We start from the raw sequence: 18,792 nt of genomic DNA, 5'->3' as shown, positions 1-18,792 counted from the left end.
GGCGATACTCCGCAGAATCGCAATACCATGGATGACACTTTGTAGAAGAGCGTATTGCAGCGTATTGCAGCGTGACAGGGAAGACCAATGTCTAAAATGGGCATACGGTGGGCTTCAAAGTTAGATCTCTCTTGCCCTGTTTAGGAAATAGATTCCATTGAGATTGGTCCGCAGCTGGTATTCCGATCCGATATATCTTGCTTTGATGGACGAAGTTGATGTATAAATATCATCACTTCTGCTCGTTATGATGATAAGTTCCCTCGATTCATCCCACAATCATCTTCTATCAGCACCAACTGACACATTCCAGTATTTAATCCAACCTTTTGCAAGAGAATACCAAATCTAGCCACAGCCATGGCTCTCCTCCAGAACCCTTCACCCGCAAAGACCATTCACTCTACCGCGTATCCAGGCATTCTGGCCACCCGTCCAGAACTCTCCCAACAAGGTCGTGTCATCTACGTTACCGGAGGCTCTGCAGGAATCGGCCTTGCCATCTGCCATGCCTTCGGTGAAGCTCAAGCTGCTACCGTTATTCTCACTGGTCGGCGCCAAGGTGCTCTGAACGAAGCTGTCGAAACTCTCTCCAAGAAGCATCCAAAGACCAAATTCATCGGCCAGGTCCTCGATGTTTCTGATCGCCCGGCAACGGAAAAAGCCTGGGCACAGCTCGATGCCGATGGGATTGTTATAGATGTCTTGATTCTGAATGCTGCTTTCGTCACATACAGGCAGTCTAAAATGATTGATCTGGAATTCGACGAAGCGTGGCCTAGCTGGGTGACCAACGTTGGAGCCAACATGGACCTCATCGACCGATTCTACCATCAGAAGAAGCGAGCCGGTCGAAAATTGGTACGTTGGCTTTACTTCCAGCTAGAAACACTCTTGTGAATGTGTACTAACGTGACCATTGGCAGTACCTCGTCAACCTCTCTACCATGGCCATTCACGAGTTTGAATTTGTCAAAGCCTTTCCTGCCTACTGCGCGTCCAAGAATGCAGGAACTCTGCTGGTGCAAATGTATGCCCAGACGATTTCACCCGACGACATGCAAATCCTGAGCTTCCACCCCGGTGGAATCTACACGGACGGTGTAAAGAAAAGTGGCGTTCCGGAGGAGGCTATGGCTTGGGATGATGGTAAGGCAGTTTCTTCAAGATTTCCTTCCCATTCACGTTAGATTTTACAGAGATGCTGACTAGATTTGCAGAAACTCTTCCGGGTAACTACGCTGTCTGGGCGGCTTCTGATGAGGCTAAATTTCTGCACGGGCGATTTACTTGGGCGGCGTGGGACGTGAATGAGCTACAGAGTGAAGAATGGCGGAAGAGGATTGAGGAGAAGCCAACTTACCTCCAGGTTGGAGTTGTTGGTCTTTCATAGATGGGAGACTCATACAAGAGCAACTGGGCTTGTTGCGAACAGCGTTATATTGCTTCATTACTGCAGCATCTATCTAGCTATGTATATACTATGTATGCATTTGTTACTTATAACTTGGACTGTCTCCTCTGCGTTATAACCGGGGTAATTTCATCCGCTAGCGCTAACAGCTTCTCGTCTTCAAACCTTTGGCCAATTAATTGAACAGATAATGGCAAACCATGAAACTTCTCAGGGTCATATAGCTTCTGAATGGACAGATCTAGGTCGTTGTAACAATCTTCAAGTGGCATCGCAACGTCTATATTCTTGTCCGCCTTCTCGTTGAGTGGTATCGCGATACTTGTCCAGTCGACAACGTTGATAATACCGGTAAAGGCAACCCAGAGATATTTGTCAAACGGGACAGCAGTATGTGGCGCGTTAACAAACAGAATACCGTCGAGCGGCTTGCCGTCGTGCCGCCAATACCTCTTCATCTGCATAGCTATGCGAGCTATCTGGAAATTTAGTTCGTGTAGATACTCGACGGTCAGCTCTGGTTGTGTTCCTTTGGGAGTCATGTTGTCCATCGCTTCGACAATCTTGGTTTTTGGTTCGGACTCGAGTAGTTTGCGCATATGGGACACGTCCATGAACTCGCCCATCCTGAAGTGTATTTCACTCGCCTTTTCGAAAGGCGGGGGGGCCAGCTCAACAACTTCGTAGCCAGCTCTTTTCAGTCTATCGTGGGCAAGACGAAGACCACGTGCAACGGGCGGATGAAGATGCACCACGTCGGTCGTGAGCCACACGCCGATTCGAGGCTTGTTGGGAGAAGGAATCTGCATCCAATGGTGAGGGTAAATAAACGGACTGTCGTTCCACGGCTGTGCCTCTGCCATGACCCTTGCGGTAAGTCGTGCGTCTCTGACCGACCTCGCCAGAAGCCCGCTGACTCCTGGAGGCCCCAGAGACGTTGTGCCCATGATGCCCTTGCCGAGGATTCTCTGGCCATCGACGGGAATTCTGTATGCGCTTGGCTTGTAGCCAACAACTCCGCACATCGCCGCTGGCATCCGTACACTTCCTGCTGCGTCTGTTCCCAGTCCTAGAGCAGAGCCGCCCATGGCAATCAGCGCGCCTTCGCCTCCCGAAGAGCCGCCTGCTCCAAACTCGGCATTGTACGGATTTACCGTGCGGCCAAACACAATTGAATCCGTGTCAGCGGTGAGGACAGTCTGGGGAACGGTGGTCTTGGCGATTATGACACAGCCCGCCTTGAGCAGCATCTGCACTGCGTGGCTTGTCGATTTGGCTGGTTTGAAGCATAGGCCCGTGATTCCGATACAGCTATCGTATCCCTTGATGTAGAATTGATCCTTAACGCTGATGGGGAGGCCGTGGAGAGGGCCGACGGGCTTATTGCCGTTCTTCTTAAACTCGGAGTCCAGCCACTTGGCTCTTTCAATGGCTTCGGAAAACATGATTTCCGTCAAGCAGTTGGTCAGCTGTTGCGCAACGGCGGCACGCTTGCAGAATGATCGGACAACATCTTCAGCCGTCACTTTTCTGGTAGACAATTGGGCGAGCAAGTCAGTGGCATCGCGAGCGGGGTTTGTAATGGCCAGATCGTGCTCGGTAAGGATCCCACATCGAGGAAGAAAGTCTATGGGTCTAGTTCCAGCGGGAAGAGACTCGGTGAGACGCCATTCAGAGGGGATTTTGGCGTCTCGCTCAGCCCGTTTGCGAGCGGTGATGTTCTGCCAAGTTGGCTGAGACATGGTTGGAGCTGGAGGAGGTAAGAGGAAGGATGAAAGGGCGAAAGCTTCAGGAGGATTATTAGTCAAATCACGGCGTGTTGCTTTCAAAGCGAGGAGGATCAATCTCACGTGCAGTAGCCCATCCTTTGCGCGCGAAGGATTGGAGGTTTCTAGTGAGTATTAGTCTAGTGACGATTTTCTAGGCCGAAATTATTTTGTCGAATTGGCCGCCTTGCAAGTGCAAACAAAGAAAAATCGTATTGACAGATCAGCCTGATTGTGACTTGTTATGGCGGATGTTTTTTACGGTAGCTAACTGCCAGCTTAGCAGCTAATTGATTGTTACGATTGTAAGCTGTGACGCTGCTCATGAAAGCTTTAAAATGGGATCCATTTTCTATCCAGCACCCCAAGCCTGCTATCCGGCACCCAAAGGTACCTATCGACACTATGCCAACACCGTATAAAATGAAGTACTGCCGGAAGCGCTGGCTGCGTGAAAAGGGAGAAAGGCAAGCAGATGAATCTATGGATTCTATTTCATCTATTTTTGGTGGTTGCGTAACTTTCACCGTTGGAATGTTGTGCTCCTTCGGTACGGGAGTACTTGAGGTACAAGAGTACATGCACCGTCAAGCGGGGGACAGGAAAGTGGAGCACACAAACTCTGAAATATGGACACCTTGCTCCACTGATTGGTGATCACTGCTGTAAGCGCATATTTCTAGCGACTGTGCACGTGCAAAATCTCTCGAGTCGCTCTTTCTCTGTCTTTGTCTTTCTGTTCTTTGCTTGGCTGCTGTTCCGAGTTGCTCCCGGACATTTGATCTTCCAGGTTCTCTCCTTCACACGAGACTTTTGCTCGTTGCTCAACTATTTTGTTGGTTCTCTCCAAGTTTATTTTATTGCAATTACTACTGTAACTAATCCATCAGACTGGCCGTCTTGTTGATTCCATCTACGGTTGTTGCTGTCCCTGTCCCTGTTCCTGCTCAATGCTTGGAAATACATGGGAAGCGGCAGGCTTTTCATTTACCACGATCTTGGACTTCCAAGCAATGCAGACATGACTTGCAACTGAGTTCAAGGGAACCGGTGCTAGAAGATTGATGCGTGATTGGTTGTTGATCTGAATTGGCCTATGGAAAATAACTGGCTGATAGCTCAAAGACTCGGCCTTTGTCAGGGGTTTGCGCGAAACAAGGCTCATCGATGAGGTGAGTTGAGTTGCATCTCCATTGGTTTGAAAGCGGCAGAACTTTGTCATCTCATTGGAGTCGAGTTATGTTGTCCCAGGTAAGAGGAAACTCATCGTAACCAATCCGTACTCATCTGTTTGGTAACTAACGCACCCAAGGTGCTAAATCAGCAAAGCCGTCATCAATGCAACGCAGCTGAAGTGCTGAATAGGCAAAGCCGCCATCAATGCGGCGCAGCTGAACGACCCTTTCTGCAGGCCCTTAGCTACGCACAAGCTGGTTGTCTAATCCTAATGAAGCTTCCAAATTCCCCAAAGCGCATCATCCTGCCCTTCCAAATTGCTCTGGCGACGACATCTGCCTGACCAACCTCCGCACGAACTCTCTTCTTATTGGAGAGTCCGATGAAACCGTAGCGAATGGATTGGGATTGAGCATTGGAGTTGCACTTCCCAGCTCTCATCTTCTTCTCGAGATGCAAGCTAGTAGTGCAGCTGAACGAGACGAATAGGATTCTTTTCATGAAAAGAAAATCACACATCGAAAACATGGCAGCTCCCTCTCTTAGCCAGCGTGTGAAATTATTACAGCTGCTTACAACCTCTGAAAAAGTATTAATACGCATCAATTTCCATGGATATGGGCCACAGAAACCTCGAATACTTCAATTTCCTCATCAAACTCTCTACCATTTACTAGACATTAACATGTGAGGAGAAGAAGCCCAATGATTGCCATCACAAGAACAAGGAAAGCTGACCGTAATACTAGAGAAGACAAAAATGGATACATCCATCGAGACTCTCAATGGCCATACCGACTCAGTTCTCGCCGTGGCCTGGTCTTTGGATAACACGCGTGTCGCGTCAGGGTCTGACGACAACACCATCAAACTCTGGGATACACAGGCAGCAAAGTGTTTATCGACACTCAGCGGCCATGCGCAAAGCGTAATGTCCGTGGCCTGGTCGCCAGATAAATCTCGACTCGCATCTGCATCATCGGACCATACCGTCAAGGTTTGGAACCCAGACTCGCAAGAGTGTCTGCTTACCCTCGAGGGTCATACCGATGCAGTGACATCCGTTGTCTGGTCCCCCGATGGAGCGAGGCTCGCGTCGGCGTCGTTCGATCGCACCATCAAAGTCTGGAATGCAGCGAATGGCAAGCTTCTCATGACACTCGAGGGCCATACCGCCGAGGTCCGGTCAGTGGCCTGGTCAGCAGAAGGAGGACTTGCTTCAGCATCAGCTGATACTACAGTCAAGATCTGGGATACAGTTTTGCAAGATTGCATTCGCACGCTTAAAGGACATTTCAAATCAGTCATGGCAGTAGCTTGGTCCCCCGATGGAACTCAGCTAGCTTCGGGGTCGATGGATGCCTCAGCAAAGATATGGAATCCAGAAACAGGCGAGGCCACCGCAACATTCACGGGCCATGAAAACGAGGTCACATCAGTGTCCTGGTCGCGCAATGGGAGTCGTCTCGCATCAGCATCGTTCGATAGCACCATGAAGATCTGGAATATAGAGACGAAAGCGTGTGTATCAACACTCAAGGGCCATACCGATGCCGTCAACTCAGTGGCATGGTGCAAATCAACGACGCATGTCGCTTCGGCGTCTGCCGACAAAGAGGTCAGGATATGGGATGTCAATACCGGCGAACCAGTCCTTGCACTCACGCTCAAGGGCCATGGGTCTGGGGTCAACTCAGTCTCTTGGTCGTCAGACGGAAAAGAGATTGCATCCGGGTCGTATGACAACACCGTCAAAATCTGGGACGCATCGACGGGCGAGTGCGTGACAACACTTAGAGGCCATACCGACTTTATCTGGGGCGTTGCCTGCGCACCCGACTGGAAACCTGGCAACAAACGGGTCGCGTCGGCGTCATACGACAAGACGGTGAGAATCTGGGACGCAGAGACGAACCAATGTCTACACATTCTACAAGGCCACACCGAAGCAGTCATGACGGTGGCCTGGGATCGCGGGGGAAAGATGCTTGCGTCCGGGTCGTATGACAACACCGTCAGGATTTGGGATACGCAAACAGCTCAGTGTCTCGGGTCGATTTTCACACTCGATCATCAAGAGCCCGGCGCAGTCACCTCGGTGGCCTGGTCAAACGATTCCAAACAGATCCTCTCAGCCAATGACACCCTCAAGATCTGGGATCCGTCCACATTCGAGGCTAAAGCAAGGCCTCAAGGCGACAAGAGCGATCCTCGCTGGGCGCGTTGGTCACCCGATGGAACGCGCATCGCCTCGGCAGGGCACGATAAGAATGTCCGGATCTGGGACTCGAAATTAAGTCACTGTCTGTTGAGCCTCGAGGGACATACTGACTGGGTTTTTTGCGTCGACTGGTCTCCGGATCAAACACAAGTTGTTTCCGCATCGTCGGATAAACCAGCAAAGATATGGCATGCTGGCTCGGGCAAGTGTTTGTCGACGATCAATCACGATGACCAAGTCATTGCCGTAGCTTGGTGTCAAACATCTTCGCGGATAGTCACGGGGGGAGAAGACAGGACGGTCAGGGTTTGGAACGTGTAGGTAGGCATGTATGGACTTCAGTGGATTATACAATTGAGGCTGTGTAATGAATTCCTTCTCCTCTGATTTCATAATAATTATATTCAGCATCGCACGGTAGGTTAAGAACTGGTTGCAAAGATCCCACAGTGAAACCAAAATAGGAATGATGCGCCCGTAGAAACAACAAGGTATGGGGAAAATTGATGCTATTGAACCAGACTATCCAATTCTGTCCTTAGCTGCCCGGTTGTCAAACTACATAATTTAGAGCCGCGAATCTTGAGCAAAAGAGCCCCCCTCATCCAAGATCTACCAACCAGTCCCTGAACTCAGATCGCCGCAAAAATGCCACTGAGACTCGTGCCCAGTAAACCTGAAGAAGTGCCGCTGATGGTGGAGACGTACTTTGAGGCTTTCTCACAAGACCCGATCCACCAGCGCTTCGCCCCAAGAGGAACGCAATCAGCACGCGACTTCTGGACAACGTCGCTATCAGCAGAGATTCGCGACGAGAACAACCATTTTCTCTCTGTGTGGGACGACTCTTCTACACCTGAAACGTTTGTCGGCTTTTCGAAATGGATTGTCCCGGGGGCTTCTCCAGAGGCTCTCCCGCCGGCTGAGCAATGGCCGAGCGAAGGCGACCAGCAGTTTTCCGTCTTTTTCTTTGGCAGGCTCGGCGAGATGCATCACGAGGCCATGGGCAAGAGACCGCACTGGTATCTCGAATTAGTGGCAGTCAAGCCGCAATATCAGGGCAAGGGAGCGGCGAGCTTGATGCTCAAGTACGGCGTGAACAAGGCTGACGAGGACAAGGTGGAGTGTTTTCTCGATGCTTCTCCGGCTGGTCAACCTATTTACGAGAGGTATGGGTTTAGAGTTGTGCAGAGGGATACGTTTTTGGACGGGACGTATGTTCAGTGTGCGATGGTCAGGGATGCGCGCGTTTAATGGCAGAGAATTGACAGTTGTGACAAGTTGTGTATTCACCTGATGAAACCTCTATATCTGTCTTCGAACCCTCTCTTCCCTCCCCTCCCTCTCCCGGCACAGCCCACCATCACGATGCCCGTCCCGTGTCCATTGCCGTCACAACAACGCCTCTTCTCCCCCCCTCGCCCCTTCCAACAAAAAAGAAGAACAACTCCTGCTGGGATACAAGATGAAACGTCGACTTGTCCCATGCTGTTGGCCACAGACGTGTTTGTCTCGTATAGACGAAAGATGTGAGGTGTGAAAGTAGAGATGCCAGTGCAAGAGAGGCGAAAGATGTGTAAGTAGAGGTGCCAGTGTGAAAGAGGCGTGAGATGTGAGTCGTGAAAGTAGAGATGCTAGTGTAAGAGATTCTCCGAGATCCTGAAAATTGTCAGTTGGTAAGTCTCCGAGATCAGCAATGTCAAAGCAAACTCACCTCCGTACGAGGCAGGATTGTAGTTCAGGCAGTTCGCATCAGAGGATACAGAAACAGCTGTCAGATGGCCGTCCGGGCTGGCGGGTAACGCTGTGGGTGCTTGCTGCACTGGAGTTTCGAGCTCGACTTGAGGCTGACAAGTGGCAATTGCGTCAACATAAGCTGAGGGGTCTATCGTGGACTGAGGTGGCTGAGGTGCCTCGTGGTTGTCTGTACGAGCTGCGTGATTCTCAATACTGCTGGGCTGAATTGCCATATCCCTTGAGACGGTTCGGCTCTTGTTGCCGTTCACGCTAACAGCATGAGGGTTCACAATATTGGGCTTGGTAGCCTTGAAGTAGCCTCTGAATTTTTCGTAAACAGCTCGTGTAATAGGAGATTGTCCCTGTGAAAGACTTCCGGGACGGGAGGTTGCTTACCCTGTCAACATAAGCCGAGGGGTCAACACCCTCACCCTCCTTTCCAGACGGGGCAGCCAGGCAGTTCGTGATTGTCTGTATGAGCTGCGTGGTTATCGATACTGCCTGGCTGTATTGCCATATCCTTCGGGAGGGCTCGGGTGTCAAACCCCTACGCGTAATGAAAGTGAACGCAGGGGAGAGCTTCGGCGTGTGGTTGAGAGATGTTGTCTCGTAAAAGGGAGAGATGTGGCCTCTTTAAATAGAGATCACCAGGTGTGAGCCTGCCTTCCCCTTCTCTCCGAGCAACTGTTGCCGCCTGATCCATCAAGCGAAGGCCGCGTAATGCCATACGACTTTCACCTTCTCTACTAAATCATTGAGAATACGTAATAAGTACCTAGTTTATGAAGAAAGAGCTGCCTCCCTCAAGCCACTCTCGGAAGCTCTGTGCTCTGATTGGCAGCATCGAGGCGAGGTGCGTGGGTCCAATGGAGGCTGCTCGTACTCGTAAACAAACAGCCTGCCTATGGTTGACCGCCAAGGCCCTTCCGCATCTTCTTCTCTCTTCTATTCTATTCTATTCCCTCTCTTCTGTATCTCTCACAGTTTTTGTCCATCAGGGCTTCTGGCTCCTCTTTGATATCCCCTCATTGTGAATCTCTGCGAACTCTTTGACACATCACCATCACGATGGCATCACGTCGCCACCAGCCTCTGCACTCATATGGTATGAATCTGCACGCTTCCAGGTAACTCTTTCACCTCTGCCAAATGGCAATTCCAGAACTGCTTCACCACGTATTTCGGCCAAATCTTCACCCAGAAGTTACCTTGTGCTACTCCCTGAACCGGTTCATTTGAACAGTATGTCCTTTTCCCTTAAAACCATATATCTCTGCAACATCGCATTCACTGACTCGCTCGCCCTTGAGTCAAACAAGTGGTATCAATAGTACTGCTTCTACAGCATGTTTTCGCATTTTCCCTCCAAATCATGCCTTGGGCTGGATCTTGAGTCGCCTCAACTGAAGAGTACGTCCCTGCTCTCTTATTAACTACGCGTGAATCGATTCATTCGCTGACTCTCTCCATAGATCTGTTGGCAATATTCAAGTTGGTGAATGAGGCGCCTAGTATTGCAGGAGGTGTATTGACGCCGAGGCCCACTACGCTGCTGAGACCTATGTCATGTTTCTCCCCTCGAGAGACAGGATACGTTCGTTAAGGTAAAGACACACTCAGAACAGTTTGCTTTTTTTTCTTCGCCTTTTCATCATCTCCCAAGTCACTTCACTCCCCACATTTCTCTTTTCTCTTCTATCTTCTCACGTTTGAGTTATTCCATGCTTGCTCCGTTACGGCGCATCTCTCATGAGCCGCCTCTTCCCTCATAAAGATCGTCTGGCTAGCCAACCTTCCTTCTCGAGAGGTTTCTATCATCCATTCAAAACGTATTCACGATACTAACGAAGGCAGAAAGCTTTTCCCATCCCTCCTACGCCGTCCTTCCTGCGGGAGGTCCGAAACATTGGGGAAATCGAGGCGAAGGCTTCTTGCCTACTACTCTGGAAGCACGGGGATTGATGACGCACCGAGGTGGCAGGAGGTATAATGATGCCGAGGCCACCTTGCTGTCGAGATTCCTGGGGCGACGGAGTGTGTGGCGGGGCCAAAGGAAGCCATTCTGCCAGCAAGGCTGGCTGGCCGGGGTGCTACTAGAGGACCCAGCCAGCTGGCCTTGCCTGTCAAACCGCATCCTCCTATGAGCGGTCGTCCAGAGCCATCCACTGCCACACAATCCTCATCGTTTTTGAGAGGCACATCAAGTGGTAAGCGTATTGAACAGCAGCATAGCAATGCTTTCCGCGCGAAGCCGAATACGCATGCGAGAATGCAAATATATTCGACACAGTTCAACGAACTGGACATCACTCCGAATAGGCGTGAAGAAAACAAGGCTGATGTGTCACGAGCTCTACAAAGCCATGCAGATAAATCATCGTCCTCGTCCTCTTTCTTATCCTCTTTCTCGTCCTCTTTCTCGCCCTCTTTCTCGTCCTTCCTAGTCTTTGATGAGAAGGATACCAACATCCTCGCCTAACCAAGGCCACGTCCCCTCGCTTTGTTGAAATGTATGTTCAATTAGCTTGCTTCCCTCCCAAAATTTTCAAGCAGAGAGTCCCTCTTTATACTAATTACATCCAGTCCCCTATTACTCAGCTTGTACAGATGCCTTCATGGCTACTGCCTCTGTTCAGCACGCTTGACCAAGCTCTGACTACGGCAGCTATTTTGGTATGGCATTCACCTCCAGTTCCGACAAAACAGTCAAGATCTAGGAAGCTGACCAATTTAACAGGACTATGACTCCGTTGGCCACCTGGTACCTTGGCTGTCATGTAAACTTTGTCGCCGTGGTCAAGGATGCCTCTGGATAAGTTGCTACTGCGGCCGATTTTCCGACACAAGTCATCGACATATACACAGCCAACATGGACGACGTTACGCACAGCCCTCACGTCTCATATTCATGTACTCGGACTGACGCTGACGGCTCTGGTCAGTGGGAATATTTCCCGGCAACGCCTAATAAAGGTCTTGTGCTATCGCTTAACTAGGTCTACAGGCAATCAGACGCAAAAGAGTGACGGAAGGGGGAAAAGGGTGCGAGTGGAGGAGGGGGAGGACAAAAGGACACACATTGAGATCCCACATATTTTGTCAAACAGTACTGCTGCTTTGTTAGAAGTGTAGTCTCCTTTGAATGATAAGTTGATTTTGCCAAATGGCACTTGAAAGTGTTTTCGGCGCTAGCATCATCGCCTTTGGCGCTTCTACATGAAGCCGAGCTTTGTTGTTCAGCTCACCCGTTATTGCGAGTAGCCCGGACAGAAATTTCTTACAACTCAATTTGGCTATATTTGATAGGCATCCCACTATCATTTCCATCATGTGCTGTGCCGTAAATGCCATTATTTTCCCCTCTATTTGTATACATCTAGTTTCGAGAGTTGTCCTGCAACCAGTGCAACTACTCTGAACACATCTGTATTAGATGACAGAGAAAATAGCTCTTTCATCAAGAAGACCACACTACCCGAAATCACTGATAATATCTTCAACTTTGTACACGACAGGCCTACGGGAATCTCGTACGCCTTGTCAAAGTTGGTTGGGATTCTAGCAATGCCGTCATCTATTTTTGGCCCACGCGGAGGCGAGAAATGTACCAGACCTCGGTTTTAAGGCTTACTTCATGACATGATTCTACTAAAGTGAACGACAGGAAATAAGCAAAATCCGAGATCCAGTCTCGGAATTTGAAAGAATCCCGAACGATGCAACAAGCCAATGCACAAAAGACAACGCCCATCACCATCAGCGCTTAGTAATCGCAAAATGAAATGCACGACATGGTTGAGGTTTGGGATATGGAGATGAAGTTGTCTCGGAAAATGTGAAAACGGCGTGAAAAAGCATTTAATGCGCAGAATGGTTGGTCTGCTTTTTGCCTTGAACTGTGTTACTACTCAAAAAGTTTGAAGACTTATCAAAAAATGTCTCCATCTAACGTTCTTATCACTGGTGCTAACAGAGGTGTGTACGGATATCTTCCTCATGTGTATAGTAGAGAGTGCTAAACCATGCTGGATCAGGTATCGGGGCGTCTCTGGCAGCCAAGTATCTTCTACAGCCTAACACTACCGTGATTGCAACGGTTCGACAGGTCACGCCTCAACATGAAGAAAGGCTTTACTCCCTACCATGCGGGCAAGGCTCGAAGGTGATTATACTTCCATTTGACATGAATATTGCCTCGAGTATTACAGAGGGAATCGCTCTTCTCAAAGCTGAATACGGCATAACATGCTTGGATCTGGTCATTGGTAATGCCGGTATCTGCGATACCTTCGGCCCAGTGGCGAAGATCTCCGAGGAAGAGATGTTGAAGCACTTTGAGGTCAACACCGTAGGCCTACTTCGGCTGTTCAAGGCTACTATTCCACTCTTGGATGTCTCAGAGAAACCCAAGCTGGTATACATATCTACAAATGTGGCTAGTATCAGTCAGCTCAACACTTGGTCCGCCACAACGGAATATGGAATATCCAAGATGGCCGGCAACTTCTTGATGAAGATGATTAGTATTGAGCACAGCAATGTTATTGCTCTTTCCATCAGTCCTGGGTAAGATGATTTGCATATCGGTAATGAGAGGATCTGATTTTCTAAAAATGCTGTTAGATTTGTGCAGACAGATATGGGTAATCGTGGGGCCAAGGCTCAAGGGCTCGAAAAGGCACCTGTGACAGTGGAAGACTCCACGGCTGGACTTGTGAAGTTGATCGACGCGGCATCGAGAGAGACCACGGGCCGATTTTTGGACTTGGACGGTGGAGAGATTCCTTGGTAATCGGGAAATTCGTTTGACGTGCTGGGCCTTGTACTGAGTCATCAGGTCAGGACGGCTTGTTGTAGAACGAGAGTAGGACTCGTAGTCTTCCGTATTACCTAAATATGCTGCATATTAGCAATCAGAATCCACAGACAATGCGCCTATAGAAACTCTGAGATGGGTATGGAGGGGTCTGTGTGGGAACGCCAATCCGAAAAACGAAGGCTCGCACAGCATTAAACGTCCGAGGCCGAGCATGGGATCGGGGAAGCACACGCTCTCAACGGATAAGATCTTTGCCAGACAAGTTTAGACTGGTCATGAATGAGTAAAATAGATGGTCTGCAGTGGATAATTAGTACAGCCGATAGCTGCCGTTCGTATTGGTGTTGGTGCCGGCTGAGAAGATCTTCAGCCGGCGCTACGGCATTTCGATGCAACGTCAGGGGTCACATTTCAGAGAATTGAGACATATCCCCATGTCTCGATATACAGCAAGAAGCAAGGGTTAACAGAATGTCGGATATTCTCAACGGAATCCTGACTCGAATCTCAAGCTGTCGGTGAAGCAGAGCCGCACGTCTTCCGCTTACTTGGTCGAAATCGCGCAATTGCATCATGTTGACTGGGGCTTGTGATGAAATATATAAAGATGATCTCCCAGTCTGCAATCCACGAAAAACATCTGGAAATACATCAGCATCAAGAAACTACTTCTAGTCAAAACAACAAATATTAGCTCAAAATGTCTCCCAAGACAGTCGTTGTCGTGGGTGCTACTGGCTTACAGGTTTGTATCTCACTTCCCCTTCCGGACACATCCATCTGGCATCTTACCTGAGACTGGGTTAGGGAGGATCTGTCGTTGAAGAATTTCTCAAGTATCCCAACGAGTATCGTATCAAGGGTCTCACGCGTGATGTCTCCAAGCCCGCTGCTTTGCAACTCTCTGCAAAGGGGGTAGATGTTCAAGCTGCAGACCTCAACGACGGCCCCGAGGCACTGGAAAAGATCTTTGCCGGAGCTAGCATCGTCTTTGCCCTGACTGATTTCTGGGCTTCGAGATCCAAAGTCGTTGAGATAGCCCAGGGCAAGGCTTTAGCCGATGCTGCTGCCAAGATTCCGACGCTGGAGCATTTCGTCTGGAGCGCCCTCCCTGATCCGATGGAGCTTTCCCAGGGAAGATTCTACCATGTCCACCATTGGAAGAGCAAGGCGGACGTGACCGAGTACATCAGGGAGCAGAAGCCGGAGCTTTGGAAGAAGACGACGACGATTCTGTTCCCCAACTACTTTGAAAATTGCTTGACTGACCCTCGGGGGTATTTGCCACAAAAGGTGAGTTTCCATTTGCATCTAGACTGAAGAGAGATGGAAGACAGAAGCTAAATAATTTTCGCATAAAGATTTCTGGAAAGCTTGTGCGCGAGTTTCCAGTCGGTGCCAGCACACTTTTGCCAAACGTAGCCATCACCGACACCGGTAAACTCGTGCGTACTGTTGTGAAGAACCCAAAGACCTACTTTGAAAAGTCAATCGCATTTTATGCCCAGGGAATATCGGAGGGCGAAAAGCTTGTCACATTGGCAAAGGGTACGTTTCATGAGTTGTCTGCAGACGGATCGTGGAGCTAATGAGAAATGATCAGAAATTGGAATTCCATTCGAGTACCGGAAATCAACTCCAGAGCAATTCCAGAAACGGCTGGAGAGTGTCGGCCTGTCGCCTGAGTCGGCTCTGGACTTTACGGAGCAGCTTTTGATTTTCGAGTATTTTGGGCAGATTTACGCAAGCCATGATTTCATTCAAGCACATGAGGTGGGTTTTAACACTTACTTGGTAGCCGGTTATCTCCGTATAATGCTAACGACAAATGCGTGCAGATTCCCGGTCTATCGTTGAAGACGTGGGAGGAGTTTGTCCTCGAGAACAAGGAGGAGTTGATAGCCAAGATTGAATCAGGCGAGAATCCTTCTGCATGGGTTCATTAAGCAGCGGTATGTGTCGAATTGGCTTGACAAGCATCATGGGTAGAGTATAGAGTTGTCGAGTTGTTCAGAGTCAATCGTGGTTCTAGTAACGTTAATGAACCAGCCTAGCAAGATTAATAGACATAACACTTGAACTTACCCTTCTCCGGTTCGGTAGTGCATCTTACCTGCGGTTGATGGAAACTTCGGATGTGTCATACGACAAACATCCAAGCCAGGATGGTTGGGTGGCATCGCAAAGTAGCAAGGAACATGGAAGATGGAAGATGTGACACTGGACACAACTGTGACCGACTCGCTAATCTGAGGCTTTATGTGGCGCTGTCCGTAGTCGAAAAAGGTTGAGCATGGGCAAGAGCTGAGGTTGTGGTTTAGCCTGGGCAAAGGAGCAGCAGAGTAAGCGGACACGCACGGAAGATAAATTCCCTTAATACAATGATTGGTAGTAGATGCATACAGTGGGTGCAGCCTTGGCAATCTCACCTATTACCATCTCTCTGCTCTTTTCTCCTTCCATCTACTTTTCTTTTACTTTTCTTCTCTTTCTCACGAATTGTGACTCCGGCATTGCATGTGCGTACTCTCTTTTTTTTTTCATGCCATCGGCCTTATTAATTCATCCCAGGTTCGCTTCGAGCGCAATGCAACTCTTCCTCTTCCAGCACAGTAACAAGGATGTCAGCCACCAAATCCCTGCACGGCACATCGTGAGCTGCAGGGGATGATTCCGAAATCCGCTGACTCAGCGGTCAAATCCCCAGACTCCTCATGATTCAACGATTCAGAGTGCCGTCTCTTGTTCCCAGATTTCCTGTCTTCCGCGCCCGCAGTCAAATTCGCACTCTGAGTTGACTCGAAGCATTGTCTGATTCATTTCAACAAACTCATTCAATCGAAATAGTAGTCTTGTTTGGCTCCAGTTAACACGCTATGGATGCTAGGGCGCCTCGCAAATCAAACAGGGGACGGCGTGCAAAGGCGTGTGATTCGTGCTCCAGGAGAAAGGTGCGTTCCCACCAGAGCTCAGTGGATCTTGAACAGGAGAGACAATACGCATTAAATGCGTCTGCCGACTTCATCTCCCGTCCCGGTGGGCCAATGGAGAAGCAGGATTGCTCCGATCAAGGCAAGCCTCGGGTCAGGAACCAACTGACAGACCGGCATGATAGATCCAATGCGATGCCGACGTTCCACAATGCAACTGGTGTAAACACCATGACCTAGCCTGCACCTACCGCCGATTGGTGGCAAATACCAAGAAGAAGAGGTAAGGCCATTCCTCATTCGTAGCCTCATCCCCAGCTCGTGCCAAATACGGCCATGCGGATCGACCGTTCCTTGGCATCATACCAGCTACTGACCCGCCTTGAGAAGCCCGGATCACAAGATTGCCCAAACGCCAGATTCCATTACCAGAATGGAAGTCATTCTAGCGCAACGGCTATCCCAGCACGATGATGGTAAGTCTCCTGATCCTCTTGATTAAAGAGGCAAAGCCTTGCTCGCCAATCTCGGCATTATGCACCTTGTCGTTTCTACTACCTACCATGGCGGCATATTGTATAGCATTGCCACACCTCTCTGCTCTTCGTTTTATTCTAGCCTTCTTTGTACTTGTGCTTTGTTATCCTTTAGAAGGAGTGCTTGTTCGTACGAGTATAATACGGCCTAAGCACCTTGTTCTTTGTGTACACCCCTCTCTCTGTGTTCACCTCTACATGTCTGGTTTTTGCGGGCATCTGTTCACATCTTGGTCTTACTTTTCCACAGATACCCAGTTTGAATACTTGACCTCGTCTCAGTCCGACCTCCGCAATGCAACCTCGTTTACAGGCATCCCGCTCTTCTCTGAGAAAGGCCAAGCATGGATCGAATCACGCACTGGAAGCCGTATGACGCCTCAGACGCTCTGCTCATTTGGTCGCCAATGGCACAGTCCTCGCCGTCTGTATCTAGACTCGGATACAATAGCTGCCAGCGCTCAGCCTTGTGAGCTTCCTCAAAGATCGACTTTGGAGAGATATGCTGCGGTCTATTGCTCTTCGACCATATGCCTCGTCTTTCCCGTCCTGAGTGAAGGTCTCTTTGTCAAGACTATCGACTTGGCATATTCTTCGCCTGATTCCCCTTCTGTCGTTTCTGCTAGAGCGTGCGTCTACTCGTTTCTGGCTGTGGCTTCTATTCTGCATATTGAAGATGATTCTGCTGCGAAAATGTCCTGTGAATCGTATTTGGCAGCAGCCAGGTCTTTAATACCCCAGGTCACGCAAGAAATGACAGGGGATGGTCTTCAAACCCTCGTCACATTAGTACGTTTATGCTCCAACCCTTTCCCGGTGGTTTGGTTTGTTTTGAAAAGTCCTTCTCCTGTTACTCCAAACAGTGCTTGACCTCCCTACTCATCCAGAGTGTGGCAAACCATGGTTCATTCTGTCTAACACTTGACTCTCCACTTCAGGCCATAGTCTATTATTTCCTAGGCGACCTCCAGTCCATGGGCCTCTTCCTATCCATCGCTACACGGTTCATCTTTGCCCTCAAGGCCCACGCAAACCCTCAAGATGTTGCCAGATCATACTTTTCTTCACCATCATCCACAAATCAAGCATCTTCACCGCCGATCTCGCCAGTCTATGACAAGAATGATCGAACGCACCATCTCCGCGATCTCTTCTGGACCTGCTACTCCCTTGACAAAGATCTCTGCATTCGTACTGGTCAGCCATCGTGTCTATCAGACATCCATTGTGACCTCACACTCCCCCCTGACTATTCCATAATGCAAAACCGCCACATCCAGAGCCACACCATCCCCGACCTTGGTAACCAAACCGTCCCCATGTATCCCTGGGAACTGCTCCTCTCCCAGCTCAAATCCCGTGCATACGACGCTCTGTATTCGCCCATGGCACACCGCAAGTCGCAGTGTGAGCTTCTCGAAAGTATCCGTGTCCTCGATGAATCCCTTGAGCAGTGGCGTCTGTCTCTTCCGCCCGACTTCCGCCCGACACTCACATTTGGAAAGACGACCCCTGTGAGCGCAGATGTCAGCATGCAGTCCTCCATGGTTCGGTTGGCATATTATCACTTTGTCGCAATTATTCATCGAGCGAGCGGAAGATGCATGGCTCAGTCACCAGACAACTATCACGAGGGCGTACGATCCAGTTTCAACCTCTCTCTCGATGCTAGCAGATCGACGTTGGTATACTTGCGCGTAGCTCTCCACGTCATTACAGACGATTGTTTCTGGTATGTTCGATCACACTTTCTTCTGTCTTGATTAGCATTGTCTCAAGAAACTAAGCAAATACTGACGCTACGTTCCTTGTAGGGTCATCATCTATTACCCCATCAGTGCTATCCTCTCTCTGTTTTCCAATATTCTCTCAAGCCCTCTCGACGAAACCGCTCCCGGAGATCTCGAAATTCTCAAGAGCGCCCCTACGCTATTCAGAAGCATCCCCATACGAAAGCTAACGCTGGCTGAGTTGACGCACTTGAAACTCTTGGATGCCTTTTCCATGGAGCTTGCCAGGTTGGGGGAGCTTGCTATACAAAAGGCAAGGGGAGATGTGCCTACCCATAGATGAGGCCTCCATGTTACGATGATACACTAACACCCCAACGGTCTTATACCCTATAACGTTTCTTACCTCGCTCTCAAACCTTTGCCATTCAGCCCTTCTTCGGAAGTTATCTACCAGTATATT

At 49.5% G+C, this 18,792-nt stretch overlaps 9 protein-coding genes across 9 annotated transcripts; 7 read left to right on the top strand and 2 right to left on the bottom strand.

Annotated features, from left to right (window-relative positions):
- The first annotated feature begins 203 nt into the window (after positions 1-203).
- Positions 204-1,447, top strand: V8C40DRAFT_65270 (SDR family NAD(P)-dependent oxidoreductase). The gene is made up of 3 exons (XM_083223237.1): positions 204-861; positions 927-1,149; positions 1,221-1,447. Exons 1-3 carry the CDS (start codon positions 361-363, stop codon positions 1,391-1,393), a joined length of 897 nt encoding a protein of 298 aa, XP_083070471.1. The 5' UTR covers positions 204-360; the 3' UTR covers positions 1,394-1,447.
- On the bottom strand, positions 1,318-3,459 carry V8C40DRAFT_65268 (amidase signature domain-containing protein). The gene is made up of 2 exons (XM_083223236.1): positions 3,265-3,459; positions 1,318-3,200 (listed from the first exon to the last, which is right to left on the bottom strand). Exon 2 carries the CDS (start codon positions 3,154-3,156, stop codon positions 1,501-1,503), a length of 1,656 nt encoding a protein of 551 aa, XP_083070470.1. The 5' UTR covers positions 3,157-3,200; positions 3,265-3,459; the 3' UTR covers positions 1,318-1,500.
- Positions 3,460-4,759: 1,300 nt separating this feature from the next.
- On the top strand, positions 4,760-6,920 carry V8C40DRAFT_65261 (WD40 repeat domain-containing protein). The gene is made up of 2 exons (XM_083223235.1): positions 4,760-5,043; positions 5,106-6,920. Exon 2 carries the CDS (start codon positions 5,117-5,119, stop codon positions 6,896-6,898), a length of 1,782 nt encoding a protein of 593 aa, XP_083070469.1. The 5' UTR covers positions 4,760-5,043; positions 5,106-5,116; the 3' UTR covers positions 6,899-6,920.
- Positions 6,921-7,061: 141 nt separating this feature from the next.
- Positions 7,062-7,883, top strand: V8C40DRAFT_251809 (acyl-CoA N-acyltransferase). Its single transcript, XM_083217254.1, has one exon. The coding sequence runs from the start codon at positions 7,226-7,228 to the stop codon at positions 7,829-7,831; it is 606 nt and encodes a 201-aa protein (XP_083070468.1). The 5' UTR covers positions 7,062-7,225; the 3' UTR covers positions 7,832-7,883.
- Positions 7,884-8,611: 728 nt separating this feature from the next.
- On the bottom strand, positions 8,612-9,074 carry V8C40DRAFT_251808 (uncharacterized protein). Its single transcript, XM_083217253.1, has 2 exons — positions 8,711-9,074; positions 8,612-8,635 (listed from the first exon to the last, which is right to left on the bottom strand). The coding sequence occupies exon 1, from the start codon at positions 9,039-9,041 to the stop codon at positions 8,862-8,864; it is 180 nt and encodes a 59-aa protein (XP_083070467.1). The 5' UTR covers positions 9,042-9,074; the 3' UTR covers positions 8,612-8,635; positions 8,711-8,861.
- Positions 9,075-10,292: 1,218 nt separating this feature from the next.
- V8C40DRAFT_251807 (uncharacterized protein) lies at positions 10,293-11,426 on the top strand. Its single transcript, XM_083217252.1, has 3 exons — positions 10,293-10,824; positions 10,898-10,987; positions 11,052-11,426. Exon 1 carries the CDS (start codon positions 10,455-10,457, stop codon positions 10,791-10,793), a length of 339 nt encoding a protein of 112 aa, XP_083070466.1. The 5' UTR covers positions 10,293-10,454; the 3' UTR covers positions 10,794-10,824; positions 10,898-10,987; positions 11,052-11,426.
- A 753-nt stretch (positions 11,427-12,179) lies between these two features.
- Positions 12,180-13,106, top strand: V8C40DRAFT_281169 (SDR family oxidoreductase; the record flags this gene model as incomplete). The annotated part of the gene is made up of 3 exons (XM_083221543.1): positions 12,180-12,289; positions 12,349-12,880; positions 12,938-13,106. The coding sequence occupies exons 1-3, from the start codon at positions 12,250-12,252 to the stop codon at positions 13,104-13,106; spliced, it is 741 nt and encodes a 246-aa protein (XP_083070465.1). The 5' UTR covers positions 12,180-12,249.
- A 727-nt stretch (positions 13,107-13,833) lies between these two features.
- V8C40DRAFT_268322 (NmrA/HSCARG family protein) lies at positions 13,834-15,079 on the top strand (the record flags this gene model as incomplete). The annotated part of the gene is made up of 5 exons (XM_083219948.1): positions 13,834-13,878; positions 13,941-14,426; positions 14,495-14,681; positions 14,737-14,906; positions 14,972-15,079. The coding sequence occupies 5 exons, from the start codon at positions 13,834-13,836 to the stop codon at positions 15,077-15,079; spliced, it is 996 nt and encodes a 331-aa protein (XP_083070464.1).
- A 930-nt stretch (positions 15,080-16,009) lies between these two features.
- On the top strand, positions 16,010-18,672 carry V8C40DRAFT_276379 (Zn(II)2Cys6 transcription factor; the record flags this gene model as incomplete). Its single annotated transcript, XM_083220830.1, has 6 exons — positions 16,010-16,084; positions 16,249-16,346; positions 16,454-16,539; positions 16,850-17,388; positions 17,538-18,331; positions 18,414-18,672. 6 exons carry the CDS (start codon positions 16,010-16,012, stop codon positions 18,670-18,672), a joined length of 1,851 nt encoding a protein of 616 aa, XP_083070463.1.
- Positions 18,673-18,792: the final 120 nt, after the last annotated feature.

This window comes from Trichoderma camerunense (assembly GCF_050948025.1).
Source record: "Trichoderma camerunense strain CBS 138272 chromosome Unknown V8C40scaffold_15, whole genome shotgun sequence".
Classification (NCBI taxonomy): domain Eukaryota; kingdom Fungi; phylum Ascomycota; class Sordariomycetes; order Hypocreales; family Hypocreaceae; genus Trichoderma; species Trichoderma camerunense.
Note: the sequence above shows the minus strand (reverse complement) of the source record. Positions and strands in the feature narration are given on the sequence as shown.